This window comes from Plecotus auritus (assembly GCF_963455305.1).
Source record: "Plecotus auritus genome assembly, chromosome: 14".
Lineage (NCBI taxonomy): Eukaryota > Metazoa > Chordata > Mammalia > Chiroptera > Vespertilionidae > Plecotus > Plecotus auritus.
The window spans coordinates 10,819,073-10,836,219 of record NC_137780.1 but is presented as its reverse complement, the minus strand read 5'-3'; the positions used below and the strand labels follow the sequence as shown (position 1 = coordinate 10,836,219).

The following is a 17,147-nucleotide window of genomic DNA, read 5'->3' as shown; positions in this document are numbered from 1 at the left end:
TCTTCCATTTAAATGGCTTAAGATCCCAATAGAAGGGACACCTAAGACCTTATAAACCTAGAATGATAGTCTTTTGCAAAAATGGGTGAGTTACTGGCACCGCAGATCAACATAACCGGTACTAATTTTAATTTACAATGAATGTCACCTGATACTGGTTTCAATTCTCAACTGATACAACATTGGGGCAGATTCACACAGAGGTTCTAAAATGAAAGTGTGTCTCCTCTTAGGCTTTAACAAAGCTCAAGACTGGATCAGAATCCCAGTGGGGAGTAATTTCACACCATTCTGTATTATAGCAGATGACAACCCGAGTGGGTGCAGTTTTCTTGCGTCAAACATATAGTAAAATTGGGGTTTTGCAAGTCCGATATTTCTCAATATTTGGTAACATTCTAGCAAGTTTTGATTCAATTACTTGCCAGATTTGAAGTAATGTTTATAGGAATGATTATAATACATATAACTATGATATGCTAGATACAGTATTGCTTTTTTAAATATATTTTTATTGATTTCAGAGAGGAAGGGAGAGAGAGATAGAAACATCAAAGATGAGAGAATCCTTGATCGGATGCTTCCTGCACACCCCCTAGTGGGGACCGAGCCTACAACCCGGGCATGTGCTCTGACCGGGAATCGAACAGTGACCTCCTGGTTCATAGGTCGATGCTCAACCATTGAGCCACACTGGCTGGACATTTTTGTTATTTTCTGGTGGAGATAATGGATCACGGTGAATTAAAGGTCAGCTCTTAAATGCTCCTCTACCGACCAAGGAGATCTGAAATTTCAGCTACTGCAGGTTCTAAAGTTGCAGGGGAAGACTGGATCCATCTGCAAACTCTCCTGCCTGCCTGCCTGCCTGCACAGAGGTGATCTGAACGGGGCCAGGGTGGGCTCTGTGTCACTGAAGCGCGTCCTGGCTGACGGCCAGGCTCCCTGTCCTGTCTCGGGCTGGAATCCCGCCTAGGCCAGGGCTGAGGATGACACACTGGAAAAATTCACTCACATCACCTCCACCCTAGGAACCGGCTCTCGCTAATACGGTACGAGTGACGAGATGTGGGGCCGAGTTCTCTGCAGGGAAGGGCACATACAATGGGATGCTGATTCCAATGAATACCCGGGCTTTTCCATCACGGCTGCTGGACACCACCGTCCAACCCAAAAGGGACAGCGCAAGGGAGAGAAGGCCCAGGAGGATGGAGGAGGAGGGGAGAGTCGGCGTCTGAAGCACAGCGCAGGGACCTCAGCTTTTGTTGCTTTGGCTTTGGAACCTGTTCATTTCAAATTCACGGTGGTACCAACGTGTGAAGGGGAAATAAACACACGGTGAGCAGCTTGCTTACTTGGTTTATCCCACCGCACGTCCAGGGCCGAGTGGTTGAGGACAGTCACGGAGACCCTGGCTCCTCTCTGCGGCAGGCCAGCCAACGTCGTCACCGTCGCTTCCTGGCTCGGTGTAAAACCCACGCTGTTGTGGACAAAAACTTTATAGGCATACGTGGTGAACCTACAAGGTTTGTAGAAGAGACACATATAAATTCCTCTTTTACAGGAAACAAAACACAATTTCCTGGTTCCTCACAAAATACAGGATTTTTCTGCACAAAATGCACAATTTTCTTTTCCCTCTTAACAATATACATTATCTTATTTTTCTACACAAAAGAAAACACACACAATAAAATCTTTATTTTTTGTAACTCTTGGGCCTTAATCAAAGTCTCAGGAAAATACTTATTAGGACCACTAAGCACAGAGGGCTAGTGAAAACCAGGGTGCTTTATCGTCTCCCCCTCTCACTGTTTTGGGAAGTGATGAGGATTAAGACCCATTCAAGTTGCAGGTGCAAATCTGGCCAGTTTTCTATGTGCATTCCATCTAGAGTTTCATGCTCCTCTTTAGGGAAACTCACCCACTTTCAAATACCAGAATCTCTCCTCCCCATCCTCTTCCTATACCTATGCTTCTTGCCCCACATCTCACTGGCAGAGAAATAAACCCTTAAATTACACCCTAAGTGGGACGGACGTGAGCAACATTCCCCGCTGGCTGAGAGTCTGGCCACAGTGAGCCCTGTTCTGCCTTCGTGGGAAGATAGTAACTTGAGTTAACCCCGTGGAAACGGAATCTTGCTTTGTAGGCGGAGGAAGCCTGAGGCTGTGATGGGGACTTTCCAAGTCACACGTTAAATGGATGAGTCAAGCCACCGATCCTTGACTGGAATTGAACCCGGGACCCTTCATTAAGAGGCCCGATGCTCTATGCACTGAGCCAAAGGCAACAGGGTTACCTATGGCTTTTAGCAAGTGGTAAATAGTCTACATGACTAAGACACGTGAGACGTAGGAATAATAGTATTTACTGACTATTTAATGTGTTAGAACGTTTCCACATGTACTAACTCATTAGTTCCTCACAATTACTAGGAAGTGCTGTGATGAGACCTGTTTTGAAAAGGAGGAAAGTAAGGCTCAAAGAGTTAAATCATTTAAGACATCAAGGTAGTAGGTAGGAGAGTACAAATTCAAACCTGGACAGTCTGATCCCAGAGCCTGCTCTTCTAGCCATCATAGCGATGACAACAGTAATGCCAATCGTTGATAACCTGATCTGTCCAGTCTTGGCCTATCACTGGGGTTAAACCTGAGCTATTTTTCTAGCGGAAGGGATAGATTTTTACTTACACATCCAAACAGTCTCGCCAAATTTCCTGTGTCACCACTAGTAGGAATTGGAAGGATGGGGAGTTGGGGTTAAGAGGGTAGCAAGTCTGTGACAATCGAATGAAATGAAGCTAATGGCTCACATGGGAATTGAATCTGCGACCTCGGCTTCATTAGCTCTCCCCCTGAGTAAAATACTTTTAATTGTGTTTTACTCTACAACATGGCTTAAAAGAAATTTAGCTAGGGTCAGGGTGCCTAATCTCCTACAAAATTTGAATTTTTCTTCCATATATCTGATATTATATATTAAATAATCTTTATGACTTTAAAGTAATTTTTTTGGCTCTTTTCTGTAAGTGAAATTAATGGCACCAGATGGCACTAAATAGATGAATTGTAAATAAATTCTGTAAGTCCTTATTTCTTCCAGTGATACACAAAGCTATTTTATTGTAATTTAGGAATGGTGAAATGCACAATTTATGCCTGCGTAAAAGCAATGTAGGTCACACAGATATGTGTAATTAGAATGTCCGTTTTCAAAGTGATATTATAATTTTAGATAGCTTTAGAGCTTATCTGCTTCAAATAATAAAATTAGATGCCACATTTTACAGATAAGAAAACTGAGGCCCTTCGAAGGTAAGTGGCTTTGCCTAAGGATACACAACTAGTTAAGATGACTAAGTGAGTCTCCAGTTTCCTCATTTCTAATATTAAATTCTCGCCACCACCCATGGTTTTATTTAAATGAGAAATCAGTAGGCATCTTACTTGACGTCATGCATTTGTCTTTAGCATTTTCTACTTTTCCTGGTGAAGTTAAAATTTAAAGAAACAGCATCTTGAAATCTTAGATAAAATACTTCCTTACACTGTTTTCAATGTACCTAAAACCTAATCTTTATGCAAGTATACAGACCCATGACTCTATATGCCAGTTTATGTATATTTCACTTTACATTTATAAAGAATGTGTTAGTGTGCTTTCAGTGTTTTTAAAGTCAGTTCGGGTATATTGGTTTTTGAGATGGACTTAGATGTTGATTATTATTTTCATACTAGAGGCCCAGTGCACAAAATTCGTGCACGGGTAGGGTCCCTAGGACTGGCTGGCGATCAGGGCCAATCTGCAGGGCGACCGACGAGGTGATTGGGGGGTTCTGCTGGCACCCACTTGGCCGGCCTGGCGCTGCCCACTCACTGGCCCCGCCCCTCGCCACCACCACCAGTCACCTCCCTCTGCGGGGTGACTATTGGAGCAATCCGGGGCCCCTGCTGGCAACCGCCTTGGCCAGGTTGGGGGGCCTATGGGCTGGGGGCAGCTCTTGCGTTGAGCGTCAGCCCCCTGGTGGTCAGTGCGTCATAGCAGCCATTTGTTCTGCCAGTGGGTTGATTTGCATGTTAGGCTTTTACTATATAGGATGGGACATTCCCCTTAGCTAATAATAAAAATACTTTTAAAAGAAAAATGCTCGATTAACGGGCTCCATATACTCATGCAAAACCTATGGATATCAACTTCTTCTCAAAATATTGTGTTCCCTACGCTTGTCTTGGAAAACGTACCATTTCAAACCCTGTAGGAAACAGTTCTTGAAATCTGAAGAGGGAACTAACATATTGAGTCTATACTGTAACTAGTAAAACCAACTGTTTGAAGGTCAATTTAGAAATTTCGGACTGTCACAGGAGTTATTCCCTAAATCAGTGGTCGGCAAACTGCGGCTCACGAGCCACATGCGGCTCTTTGGCCCCTTGAGTGTGGCTCTTCCACAAAATACCATGTGCGGGCGTGCACGTACAGTGCGATTGAAACTTCGTGGCCCATGCGCAGAAGTCAGTTTTCAGCTCTCCAAAGAAATTTCAATCGTTGTACTGTTGGTATTTGGCTCTGTTGACTAATGCGTTTGACGACCACTGTCCTAAATGATTAAGTTGTTGAGACCATCCTCAAGCCCCTCTCTTTACCAACACACAGAAAATGGTAACCTTGTTGCATTATAAACATGACTACGGCGTTTTCCCTTGTAAAACATAATATATATTAAAATCTTAGTTCTAGGACCACACTCCTCTCAAGGTCCAGTTCCTATTATTCAAGTGAAGTAGAAAACCAGGTTCAGTTTAGATGATGGTTTTTAATCTGTTTGCTTACTGAGTAGATCATTTAGATAAAGGAATGAATGGATGGACATTTCAGCTGATTCAGTCCCGGAAGAGAGAGGGCGGGGAAGCCCAATAGAAACTTCTAGTTCAAGACTCGAAGGATGATCACTCAGACAAGGAGGTGACAGCAATGGGAGCAGCTGGGGAGCGAGGGGTGCGCGTGAGCTGTGCCAGGAGAAGTGCGAATGTGGACTGAGCACAAAGGCCAGGTGAGAGGGGGTGGGACACAAGGCCAGTGCTCTAAACAGTATTCAAGTAGCATTACTCAGTGCTGAGTCTAGAGCAGTAACCTGATGAAAAAGGTGTCTGCAACGTTTTCTTAAAGGAATAGCTGTGGTGCTTTAAAACTTAATTATGTTGCTTGGACTCATGAAGGGGTAGAAATCATCTAATCCCATTGGATCTCCTCATTTCACAGACAACAGAAGTGAAGCCAGAGAAAGTAAGGGACTCGCCTAAGGTCACCAAGCCAGCTCTCGCACAGGATGGAACAGCACCCACGTGTCCCCACTCATCTGTGCAATCCCCTGCTGACATCGCCTGCTAGCTACTCCTCATTTCTCCAACTCTAGACGGAGTTCTCTCAAGTGCCCAGCTTGCTAACTAAATAATCTCTGTGGACCGTATCGATGACTTGTAACAATTCTTCTCCAGAAACAGCACATGTCTGACGAGTGCCCCCTGCACCCGTTTCATAGATGTTCAAGATTTCCAAATTCCTCTTAATCTTACGTTTTCATGTCTTGCTGGAGCTGTGACAGAGGCAGTCAGTTAACATCCCCGAGTTCGAGTTCAAAAGGCTCATTTTAAGACACAAACGTGAAGCAGGCTGTCTGTTTCAGCCCGCTGACTAACGGGGCAGATGCGACCAAGCGCGTTTCACTGTGTAACTGATAACATGCGCACACCGTGAAGACGCCACGATACTTAACTATTCAACGTGCTCCGAGCTCAATGCTAGTACTTGTTTTCATAGTTTCGTAATCTCACCTGCTAAGGCCCTTATCTTCATAAAACCGCTGGGTTCCTGAGTAAATATTGTGCCACAGATTTAAATCTTCTGGGGGATTTGATGCAAGTGGCTGCTGGATTTTACGTCTCAGAAGCTCATATCTAAAGCAAAAGACAAGCAGAAACGTTGGGATTATCTCACCTCATGTTATTGCCAAAATTCAGGTGTTTCGTGGGCTGAGTCTGTGATGTGTGCATGTAAATGTGAAGAACACATCTTCATTTATGATTACAGTGTTTTTTTTTTGAAATTATTATTTTTTCCTGACTCGAGTTTCAAACAGTCAATTATTTTGAAACCATCAACTACATTCGCACTTTTCTGCTATCAGGGAGAATGGTCACATTTTAGATTTCTTGCATGTCAGGTTGGCCAAGATTTCCTTGCCAGTTTCACACCAAGTAGAAACATAAAATGCTTATAAAGTTAATGATTTTCTAAGACTTCAACCGTCAGTACTTTATAAAGTGATATTATCAACTCCACAATCTTGGCGAAGGATAAGCCACTTCAGAACCACTCTTTTCTTTCTTCTTATCTGTACCCCTGACCACATTCTCTACAGGTGTCCAGGTAATAACAACATACCAAAGAATTATGCGCTGGCTTTGGAATTTTGAGACTCATTTGTGTAAATGTATCCCTTAGGACATGCATCAAGTTTTCCTGACATGTAATAAAAATACACTTTGAAAAATCAAGAGAAGGATTATGTCAAGAATCATTAGAGAATAATGGTTGTTTCAAGGGTTTTTAGTTCTTCACAAAATTAGGATATAGTCCGGCCAGTTGTGGCTCAGTGGTTGAGCATCAATCCATGAACCAAGAGGTTGCTGGTTCAATTCCCAGTCAAGGCACATGCCCGGGTTGCAGACTCGATCCCCAGTAGGAAGCGTGGAGGCAGCAGATCGATGCTTCTCTCTCATCAATCTTTCTATCTCTCTATCCTTCTCCACTCCTCTCTCTTTCAAATCAATAAAAACCTATTTAAAAGTTAATATATTTCTACTTTGATGAACTTGTATGGTTCCATCTAAGTCAGGATACATAATATGCAATTGTATGAAATTTCTGAGTGAGGGATAGCTGATACGGAATTGATTCTATGTTCATACATGAGTTACAACCTCCTTCCTTTCTTCCTGGAGAGATGAGCCCACAGCAAAATCCAAAGCACAGTCCCTTTTTCTTACCTCAAATCAGGTCCATTTGGCCTGGATGGTGGCTGCCAAGAAACCCCAGCACACGACTCATTGAGTGGGACCACGGACAGTGGCTGAACACCTTGCGGTGGGGAGGGGTGAGTTGTAACGTGGGTAGGAGAACTCTCTGTGCATCCTCCTAGATGCCCACGGCCCCCTGAGCAAGCCACGATGCTGACCGAGTAATCAGTGAAAGGAGCCAGACCAGTGATGGTGTGGCTTAACACGGCGGGAGTGCCATTCATGATCGTGACGTGCGGGTCGGGCATACGGATCTCGTAGCTAAGCACGTCTCCATTCTGGATGAGCGGGGGCTGCCACGTGACCTGGAGGAGGAGATAAATAGAATCAGTGTGACGACACAGGAACAGAGCACCTGAAGTTCACCAGGCCTGGAATGTTGCTCTGTCTGGTGTTCAGTGAAGTGGCTTGTTAAATGCCTACTTTTAAAAAATATATATTTTTATTGATTTCAGAGAGGAAGGGAGAGAGGGAGAGAGAGACAGAAACATCAATGATGAGAGAGTCATTGACTGGCTGCTTCCTGCACGCCCCCTATTGGGAATCAAGCCACAACCTGAACATGTGCCCTAACCTTGAACTGAACCGTGAATCGAACCATGACCTCCTGGTCAACATTCAACCACTGAGCCATGCCGGTCGGGTGCAAATGCCTGTTTTTGCATGAGACAGAGGTGAGGGTTTGGCCATTAGCTATCTCCAGGAACCAAGGGAAATTTGGCTTTCCGTCTTGATACGTTCTAGGACCGTGAGACCAGTACACACCTTGGTGATTCATCGCCCTGTGGGGGACCTGGAGCACACAGAGCACACGCGAAGACAATTCACACATCCACGCGCATCCACGGGCAGCGAGCAGCAGGGGCTGATTGTTTTCCTGTTTATAACTCAATTACATGAAACGTCAGAACCCCTTGCTTCCCATCATGAGCGTGCACTCTAAAAGTGTAACTACTTTTACTTTATTTTTGGATGGTGAGGGGGGATCATTATTTGCATTTTCTGAGGATGCACACTTGGCTTCCTATATTTCACTTGTGCATAATGTAGAAAGTAAAAGACAACACCCCCTATTCGCAAAGGTAAGAGATGCACAGAGAGCTGTGACAAAGGCGAGCAAAGGATGACTGTTTAACTCATGGACGTGAGCACCAGACAAAACAACAACACTGGATAATGGAATCCCGTGTGCAATGGCCCTTTCCTCTTCGGGCTAAATTCTGCAGGGGCATGCTGGCAACACATCCGTGCTCTTGGAGGAAAAAGACCCTGGAAAAAAGTGCACAGGCCATGAAAAATATCACTTATGCATATGCCACCCTCGTTCATCTTTTATTGTTGCCTCTCGTTGTCCCTGACATTTCAGAGTATATCTCTCAGCTCCTAAATAGACTATAAGCTTCCTGAGAGCAGGTCCAAGTTTGGTACCCATGTACTGCCATGCCCGCAAAGTTCAGTAAGTAACTGTGATCATGGCTGATTGAAATATATATTTTGCCTTAGCATGCAAATATTTTTAAATTTTAAAAGACACATTTCTGCAAACGGGTATATGAATTTTCTACACTTGTAATCTCATATAAAATCAAAGTCAGAAGGGAATAATAAAAAAATAAGAACAGCTCGGCTGGCGTGGCTCAGTGGTTGAGCATTGACATATGAACCAGGAGGTTACAGTTCAATTCCCTGTCAGGGCACATGCCAGGGTTGCAGGCTTGAGCCCCAGTAGGAGGCATACGTAAGGCAGGCAATCAATGATTCTCTCTCATCACTGATGTTTCTTTCTCTCTCTCTTCCTTTCTAAAATCAATTTAAAATATTTTAACAAAAAAAAATAGATGAGAATGATGATTAAGACTCAATTCCTTTTACGTTGGTTCAAGTACACCCCTTAGCAAAGCCGTGCCTGGACACCATGCAGGTGACACCACTTTTCCTGGTGTCAGCCTTAGAGACTCAGCTCGCTGCCCAGGCCGATCTGTCTTTCCAGTGGGCGGAGAAGCCGGGGGTATTGTTTCATTCCTGGATGAGGTCACAAAATCGAAGAAAAGAGGGAATTTAAAGAAAGAAAAAGGAAAAAAAAAAAGCCAGGCAACTTGCTTTGGAGACTTTTTGATTATCACTGATGAATGAATGAAACAGAATTGTGCACTGAGCCATCCTTCTTCTAAAAGTATTTGTTCCTTTTTTCAGGCCTGCCTACGAAATATTTGTTGGAGAGAATCCAGAATGATGCCCGTCACACAGCTCTGCCTTTGTATAGGGGACGTGATGATGTCACGTCATATTGATGGGGCCTGCGACCCGAGTTCTGCAGAAGTCCCCCAGGATCAAGACAAACAGTCATTTCCCGAATGATTAACAATTCCAGGCTTGTTGGGGTTTTTCTTTTTACTGTGAGTGAAGAACAATGCTTAAGATTGCCCAATTCATATAATAAACACTGCATGCCTATCATGGACTTCCGATAAACTTCCTTCTGGTGTTTTACCCACAGAACTCTACACACTTTTGATCTTCCTATCAAAAACAGGTGTTGCTCTGAACAGTCTCATATGGCAACCAAGCCATAAAGGCTTTTACACATAGCACTGAGCATGTAGGCTAAATGAAATGTCTTCCACAGTTTCCCCTACTGAGCGTCACCCAGTGTTTGGTGTGGGTGGGGGAGAGTGCACGCGGGCACCGCGTAGATCCAAGTCATAATTTCAACAGATGAACTTTGCTGTTATGCAAATGTCCTTTGTGTTGTGCTCTGGTGAGCAAGCTACTGTACCGATGCTTTTGGCAGGAGGACAAGCCCGGAGCCATGGAAGCATTTGTGTATTTACACAAAAGAGGCTTCGAAGCTACACAACTCCCTCCTGTTTGGTTACACTAATTTCCCTTGAATGAAGTTTGTATGCCAGCCAAGACAATGGCAGTTAGCCCGTCCTCTGGAGCATTCCCAGGAGGACGAGGGGAATAACGGAACGCTTTCTAGATGGCCCAGTAATGCCCTATTTTAATTCCTTTCCCCATCATTTTGATTCTTTGATCATTAAGAAAATATATCAGAATTTGGGTCATTGGAACCTCGGTTAATATGCTAATCCAGGTCTCCGTGTTTCCCCAGCCCCTCTCATTCTCTGCTCTATTTAAATCTGACGTGGTGGTTAAGCTAAGCATCCCATCGTGGTATTCAAAGTATTTCAGGTGTGTGAGGGCCAATGCAAGCATCGCCACGAGGTAATTAAGGGGACACGGAGAAATGAAAAACTGACATCGCATTCAAGATCGTTTGGGCCAAGGGCCAAACCCAGTTTCCCCAGTGAGTGCGAAAAACCACCAATGTGTGCGTTTTGTCAGCAGGTGGCTCTGTTCAACACATCCTGGGTGGATGCCTACGTCTGCAGACACAACACTCAGTATCTTACCTCGGCTGCCCCGGGTCCGAGCACCCGCACTGTGGGGGGCTGCACCCCGGCGGGCCTGGAGGGTCTCGTGGTCACCTCCGCCCAGGCGCTGCTGTTCGTGCCCCCACCAAGCGTGCTCATCAGTACCCGGTATTCGTACGTGGTCCACGGGCTGAGGGCGGAAGTCTTGTCCATGTACCGCATGGAACCGTTTCCGGGGAGAGTCACCAAGGCAGTGACTTCTTCCTTCCCTTGGGCCCTTCTCTCGAGGGTGACGTTCTCCACCAAGCCGTTGGGGTGGGCAGGGGGGTGCCATGATAGGATCACAGATGTCGGGGTATCGGAGAACAACTCGGGGCTTGGGATGCCTTCCGGTGCGGCTGGGGGTGTCCAGACAGTCTGGGACTGTGGGGAGAGCGAACAGCCCTTTGCAGTGCAGGCTTCCACCCGAAAGGCGTAGGCGGTGTGTGGGCGCAGACGGGTCACGGTGCGGTGCGTGACGTTGCCAGGAGCTCTCAGGAGGAGCTGGCCGCGCTGGTACATGTTATAGTGCGTAAGGACCCCGTTTGGCTTTAAAGGGCGCTGCCAGGTGACCAACATCGCTCTCGAGTCCACACCCAGGAGGATCGGAGGGTCCACAGGTCCGGGTCCTACAGGATTGAATGAAACCCAAAACGTGATACGGCTTGGAGACGTCTCACATCTCCTGAGAACAAAGCTAGAAGGAGCCTAATGCTCCCACAAGGACATGGAAGGGAACACTCGGGAAAAGCCAAGGAGTCAAGACAAGGACTGGGACGGCTTTGCTCACAAACGTGCAAGAAGGGCTTGCTGAGTAGCCCTGAGCTAAACTGTCGTTTTCCTTTCTAAAATGGCTTTATCCAAATCGTGTCCTTTTCTTCGAAGTTCATGTAAGAAATAGCCTGAGGACTCTTTTGGAAATCAAGGCATTAGAGGAGAAATAGATATGAGGGCAGTTGTAGCCCAAGTTCTAGCTTCTGCCACATTTTTTCCCTCAAGAGCCCCAGTAACTAATTATAATCGCTCACTATCCCAGGGGTCGGCAAACTCATTAGTCAACAGAGCCCAATATCAACAGTACAATGACTGAAATTTCTTTTGAGAGCCAGATTTTTTAAACTTAAACTTCTTCTAACGCCACTTCTTCAAAATAGACTCGCCCAGGCCGTGGTATTTTGTGGAAGAGCCACACTCAAGGGGCCAAAGAGCCGCATGTGGCTCGCGAGCCGTGGTTTGCCGACCACTGCACTATCCTAACAAACCCGCAGTTTACGGCCCAGTAACCCCCTCCCCCCACCCCACCCCACGTTTTTCACTCCATATTCCATGTTATGCCCAGCTCTGTTTATCATTCTCGGCCGTGTTTGGCAATTTATCTACTCCCTGTTAATAGTACAGGTGATTTTTTACTGCGGCTGTGACAGAAGCTGCCGATGGAGCTCTTTCACCTACTGATAAATAAACAATGTACAGATCTGACCTTTGGGGGAACAGGTTTTACGCTCACTCCACTCAGCATTCTAACTGATTCAATTATCAGAAAGGTTCAGGAGGCCCCGTGAATACTGAAGAAGGCCCGCCATATGCCCGCGAGGTGCCGCGGCACGCCAAGTACTCTGCAGCCCTCCAGAGAAATTCCCTAATTGTAAATAATTTCGCCGCGCGCCACCATCAAGTCACCTTGAATGCAAGCCCCTCAGCCCGCGGAGGCAAAGTGTTATTTAAGCTTTACTGGGCTGCGTTAAATTCTGCCATGTGAAGGGCTGTTAAGTTTTTCAATTGAAATTTCATTTAAAATGCAGGTGCTTTTTATTATACGGAGGCTTTACTGCTCTCTAGGTACAAGCAAGAACACGGTGCAATAACACAAATCTGCTCAATCACTGATCAGTAACAGCTGTAATTCCGGAACATTTAGCATTCTTATAAACCACGGCCCGCAATCTATCAGTTGCTACAGCAGAACAAGAATATACCCTTATCCCCCTTTTTCTGCCCACAGCGATGTTGACATTTATGAGATTTTTTTTTCTGTGAACATTAGATTTTTTTAAAAAAAATCTTTATAATAAAGGTATACTTGGATTTAGTAATTGTTCCAAACAGCACTGATTATGCGAGTGTGTGTGCGCACGCGCGATTCAGTGTTAAACTCGAGATTTAAGTTTTAAATGTTAACAGCTGCTTCGCGAAACCAGTGCCTACAAGATAGCTGGTCATGTAAGCCCAGTGTCATGCAATGCGGTCCGTGTATTTGTCACCCACTGGACTGCTGGTCGAATTGAGATCGCTATTTGAGAGGAAAGATGTTGCACAGCACTAACCCTGACATCAAGTCATTGCTGATGATTCGGTAATGCACCCCACCGGAGGAGAAAAACCCCGACACCTTGATAGGAATCCCATTTGGCATTTTAGTCCGATACTAGCTTTCATGTTAAAGCTTTCTTAAAACCACGGTGACATTTCTTATGTTTGCCCTCCGGTATACGGAAGTGGCCATTATTATATCAAAATAGGAATTCCTTTCTTTTTCGTATGTGTCATCCAGATTTGGCTATTTCCCAACAAAAAGCCAGTGTGAATCTTGTAAGATATCCATGTTGTTTTAAGAAACTAAATCCTCTGAGATTGGGGTCCATAAAATCAGTGCTGGATTCCAGGCTTTTATATCTAACTCCATGCCACTCTCCTCCCTTAAAAAAAGCAACATATACTTACAACTCAGAATATTTTCTATTAGGGTTTCACCACGGTTTTGCATAATTATTTCTCATACGTGCACTATCAAACTGGGAACTTTTTCAAGGGGAAGAAACAAGGATGCGGTTTGATCTGTTTTGATGGGGATACGCTTTTCATTTCTCCCGAATAAGATGGTAATGTTGTGAGTGAAACAGCCATGATAATGAGATGAACGTGTACTTCAAGCCCCCACGGAACACAGGCTTTCCCTCAAGATGCTCTCTTATCTTGGGAAAGAAGAGATGCTCCATGTCAATTTCATGATTTCGCACCCCCCTTAAAAACCAGCCCGTTTTATTAGCTCTCCTCTCTGCGTCGGCTCCCTGCTCTCGTCACAAGAAGGGTCCTTAAACTTGTGTGATTCAGGAGAGGAATCCAAACGCAGCTTAATTAGCTCCTCTGGCCAGGGAAGTGTTAAAACCCGACTCCTGGCACGGGTTCAAGTGTGTGCTGTAAAAGGATAAGCTGGATCGTCTTATTCTAAATACAAATCAACCGGCATGCTACTGCGTGGTGGAAAGGGTCAGCACAATTATGTAAAACATGAGTAATAACTATAATTGGGGCAGTTTGCTAATACAATAAAAAGCTCTGAACACGGGCAAAGTTATGCTCACGGTGGTAGCTATCACTTTCTAAAGGAAGAATTCATGGGTGAAATGACATGAAAAAGATGGTTATAAAATTTTAATGGAATGATAAAAGGCAAAAGTCAGCCTCTCAGCTGAATTCTTAAAATCCCAATATATCACCATCCGCCGCTTAACTGTAAAATCAATGTGGGGTGTAACATGTTGTCAATGCAGCTGTCACTGGGAAGTATGACAGCCACACAGCTCAGCCGGCCAGTGACAGAAATACACCCGCACGGCCTCACCCGGGGTGCAACTGTTCGGAGAACTCCCTCCCGGAGCCGGGAACGGGGCATCCTCTCTGTCCAGATCCAGACTCGGCGGAGTTCAGGCCATTTCATTACAGCATCAATAACGGAAAGCAGTTTCATTTTGGCAAATGAAATTATCTTTTGTGGGAAACGATTTTGCTCCAAGGCTTCAGAAGTTCAACCCCAGCCTTAGACAAAGCTGTTAATGAAGGGGTCTGTTTGTTTATTTTCGCACTCAGGTATGTATGTTGGGAAAGGTGTGTGTGCACACATGTACACGTGTGTAATTGTGTATATGAATGAACGGGTGGGCCCACTCACACCTTTTGTGTGTGTCTAACTTTCCGTGGTTTTCACCTGTTTTACAGTCGCTTGCTATTAGTCACCTGCTGCTGCTCAGTTTCCCTGATATGTCCTCATTGTTGGCCTGAAGCAACTTTTTACCATTTTCATTAAAAACTCACTCAGTTTCAAAGCCCTTTTTCAGTAATATCAACTCCACAAATGAATATCCCCGGAATTTCCCAATGAATTAAAAATCAAGGTGGCAAATATATGGGTGTATAATTACACAGAGCAATATATTATATGCTAATTGTTAATGTGGCCTTTTGATATTCACCACTGATATGCTAGCAGAAGTGGAGACTGATGGAGTCCTTCATCCCTTTAATCATGAAATCTTTCTATCAATTTATTATTTATACCCCAACTACCTGCCAACAGGATTTCTGACAGCTCATCATAAAAGACTTAAATGTAAAAGGACCAATAAAATAAAGATAAGGAAGTATTAATCTGATGATGAAAAGGGTTCAACAGCTATATCCCGAAACAGGGAGGAAGAATGGGCACCATGATTTTGCACCAAAATGAACATGCAGCTCCTTGGCAACTGATGAAATAAGAAAAGGGCTGGTAACATAGGCGTCATATATCCTATATAATAAAAGGCTAATACGCAAATTGTTCCCTCGACCAGGAGTTTGACCGACCAGGAGTTAGATGTGCACTGACCACCAGGGACGGCGTGGAACATGGCAGGCATCAGCGATGCAGCATTGGCAGCAGGCGGCAGTGGAGGTGCTGCCAGCCCCAATGGGCCCTGACGAGAGCGGGACCAAAACGAGATGGTGGAGCAGGTAAGCAGGCAGCACTAGGCCAAGGTGGATCCAAAGGGAGGTCCCAACTGGCAGCAGCAAGCAGCTGGGGGAAGGGAGGCCCTGGCCAGCAGCCGGCAGCCACTAGGGAACCTACCCATGCACGAATTTCGTGCACTGGACCTCTAGTATATACATATAAAAGCCTAAGCAACTGTTACTGCCGGTTGACCGAACAACTGGTCAACTCATTGCTATGACGTGCACTGACCACCAGGGGGAAGATGCTCAATGCAGGAGCTGCCCGCTGGTGGTCAGTGCGTTCCCGCAGCCAACCTCCCGCAGCCAGCCAACCTCCCGCAGTCCCTCCCCGCTGCTGGCTGGCCCCAATTGTGCACTGGGCCAGTAGTTGATTAATAAAAGGAACTGCTGAAGACCAGTAGGTTGGAAATGGAAAAGATACTACTTGGTCATCTGAGAGTAAGAGAACCAATATTGGGAAACCATTTTTCTCCATTTCTCCTGAGATCAGGACCAGAGAGTATACATTAGTAAGAATGCTTTTTCTTTCAGAATTGGAGCATATTGTTCAGTAAATAGCTCTGGACCCATCCTTGAAAGTTTGGGACAGAAAATTAAGTATGTTGATGGGAGAATTCAGGAAGGCAGGAGTGTAGTTTGCAAAGAACGAGAGGTTCCAGATTGGGAAGAGCAGGGTGCCTTATAGGCCCCAAAGGCCAGGCAGATAGACTTTTTCATTAACCAATTCATCCTTCCAAAGCATTTATCCGCAAAGACATATGTATCCCTATGCTCACTGCAGCATTATTCACAGTGGCCAAGACATGGAAACAACCAAAGTGTCCTTTGATAGACGACTGGATAAAGAAAATGTGGTACCTATATACTATGTAATAGTACTCAGCCATAAGAAAAGATAAATACTCTCAACAATAAAGATGTAAAATAAAACATAAAGAAAAAATAAAATACTACCATATGTGACAACTTGAATGATTCTTGAGACTATTATGCTAAGTGAAATAAGTCAGACAGAAAAAGCTAAGAACCATATGATTTCACTTATATGCGTGACATAAAACTGAAATTCAGACAACAGTATGGTGGTTACCAGAGGGAAGGGGGTTGGGGTTAGTAAAGGGTAAAGGGGGCCAAATATGTGGTGATGAAAGATGATTTGACTTTGGGTGGTGGGCACACAATGTAATATACAGATCATGTATCATAGAGATGGACACTTGAAACCTACCTAATCTTATTAACCAATGTCACACCAATAGGTTTAATTAAAAATTCCTGAGATCACCTGGCCAAGGGGGTTCAGTGGTGAGCATTGACCTATGAACCAGGAGGTCACAGTTGGATTCCTGGTCAGGGCACATGCCCAGGTTTTGAGCTCGATCCCCAGTGTGGGGCGTACAGGAGGCAGCTGATCGATGATTCTCTCTCATCACTGATGTTCCTCTCTCTCTCTCTCTCTCTCTCTCTCTCCCCCCCCCCACCCCTCTGAAATCAATAAAAATATATTTAAAAAATTCTTCATGGCCCTTTTCTCTGTCCATGAGAACTTCCCTTTGCACCCACGCATTTGCTTGGGTGGCTAGTGCTCATTTCCTGCCCCGGTGAACTTCCTGCCTGTAGATAGGAGATCATGCCCCCTATTTATTAAGCATCAGCACTGAGGTAATCCACAGTCACCCTTTCTTGATGGGAATAGAAATGATGAGTGTCAGAAAACGGAGGCCATTTTTTCCCTTTTCCAGTGTGGCACTCTATGGGAATAACCTCTGCAGTGGGTTGAGTAATTATGCTCAGGTCATCTCTTTATTCAATTGTTTTAACAATTATTTCTTTAAAACTCTATTTCGAGTGTGAACTCTCTAGACCATAAATGTGTATA

The 17,147-nt window shown here is 44.8% G+C and overlaps 1 protein-coding gene across 1 annotated transcript in view; it reads right to left on the bottom strand.

Moving 5' to 3' along the window:
- The window catches only part of USH2A (usherin), a gene marked incomplete at its 5' end in the record, with an annotated part of 419,390 nt that overhangs the window by 131,556 nt on the left and 270,687 nt on the right, over positions 1-17,147 (bottom strand). The window contains 4 exons of the mRNA XM_080650916.1: positions 1,356-1,519; positions 5,838-5,960; positions 7,053-7,387; positions 10,499-11,127. Of these exons, the coding sequence (XP_080507042.1) occupies positions 1,356-1,519; positions 5,838-5,960; positions 7,053-7,387; positions 10,499-11,127 (1,251 nt within the window). The remainder of the gene's footprint in view (positions 1-1,355; positions 1,520-5,837; positions 5,961-7,052; positions 7,388-10,498; positions 11,128-17,147) is intronic.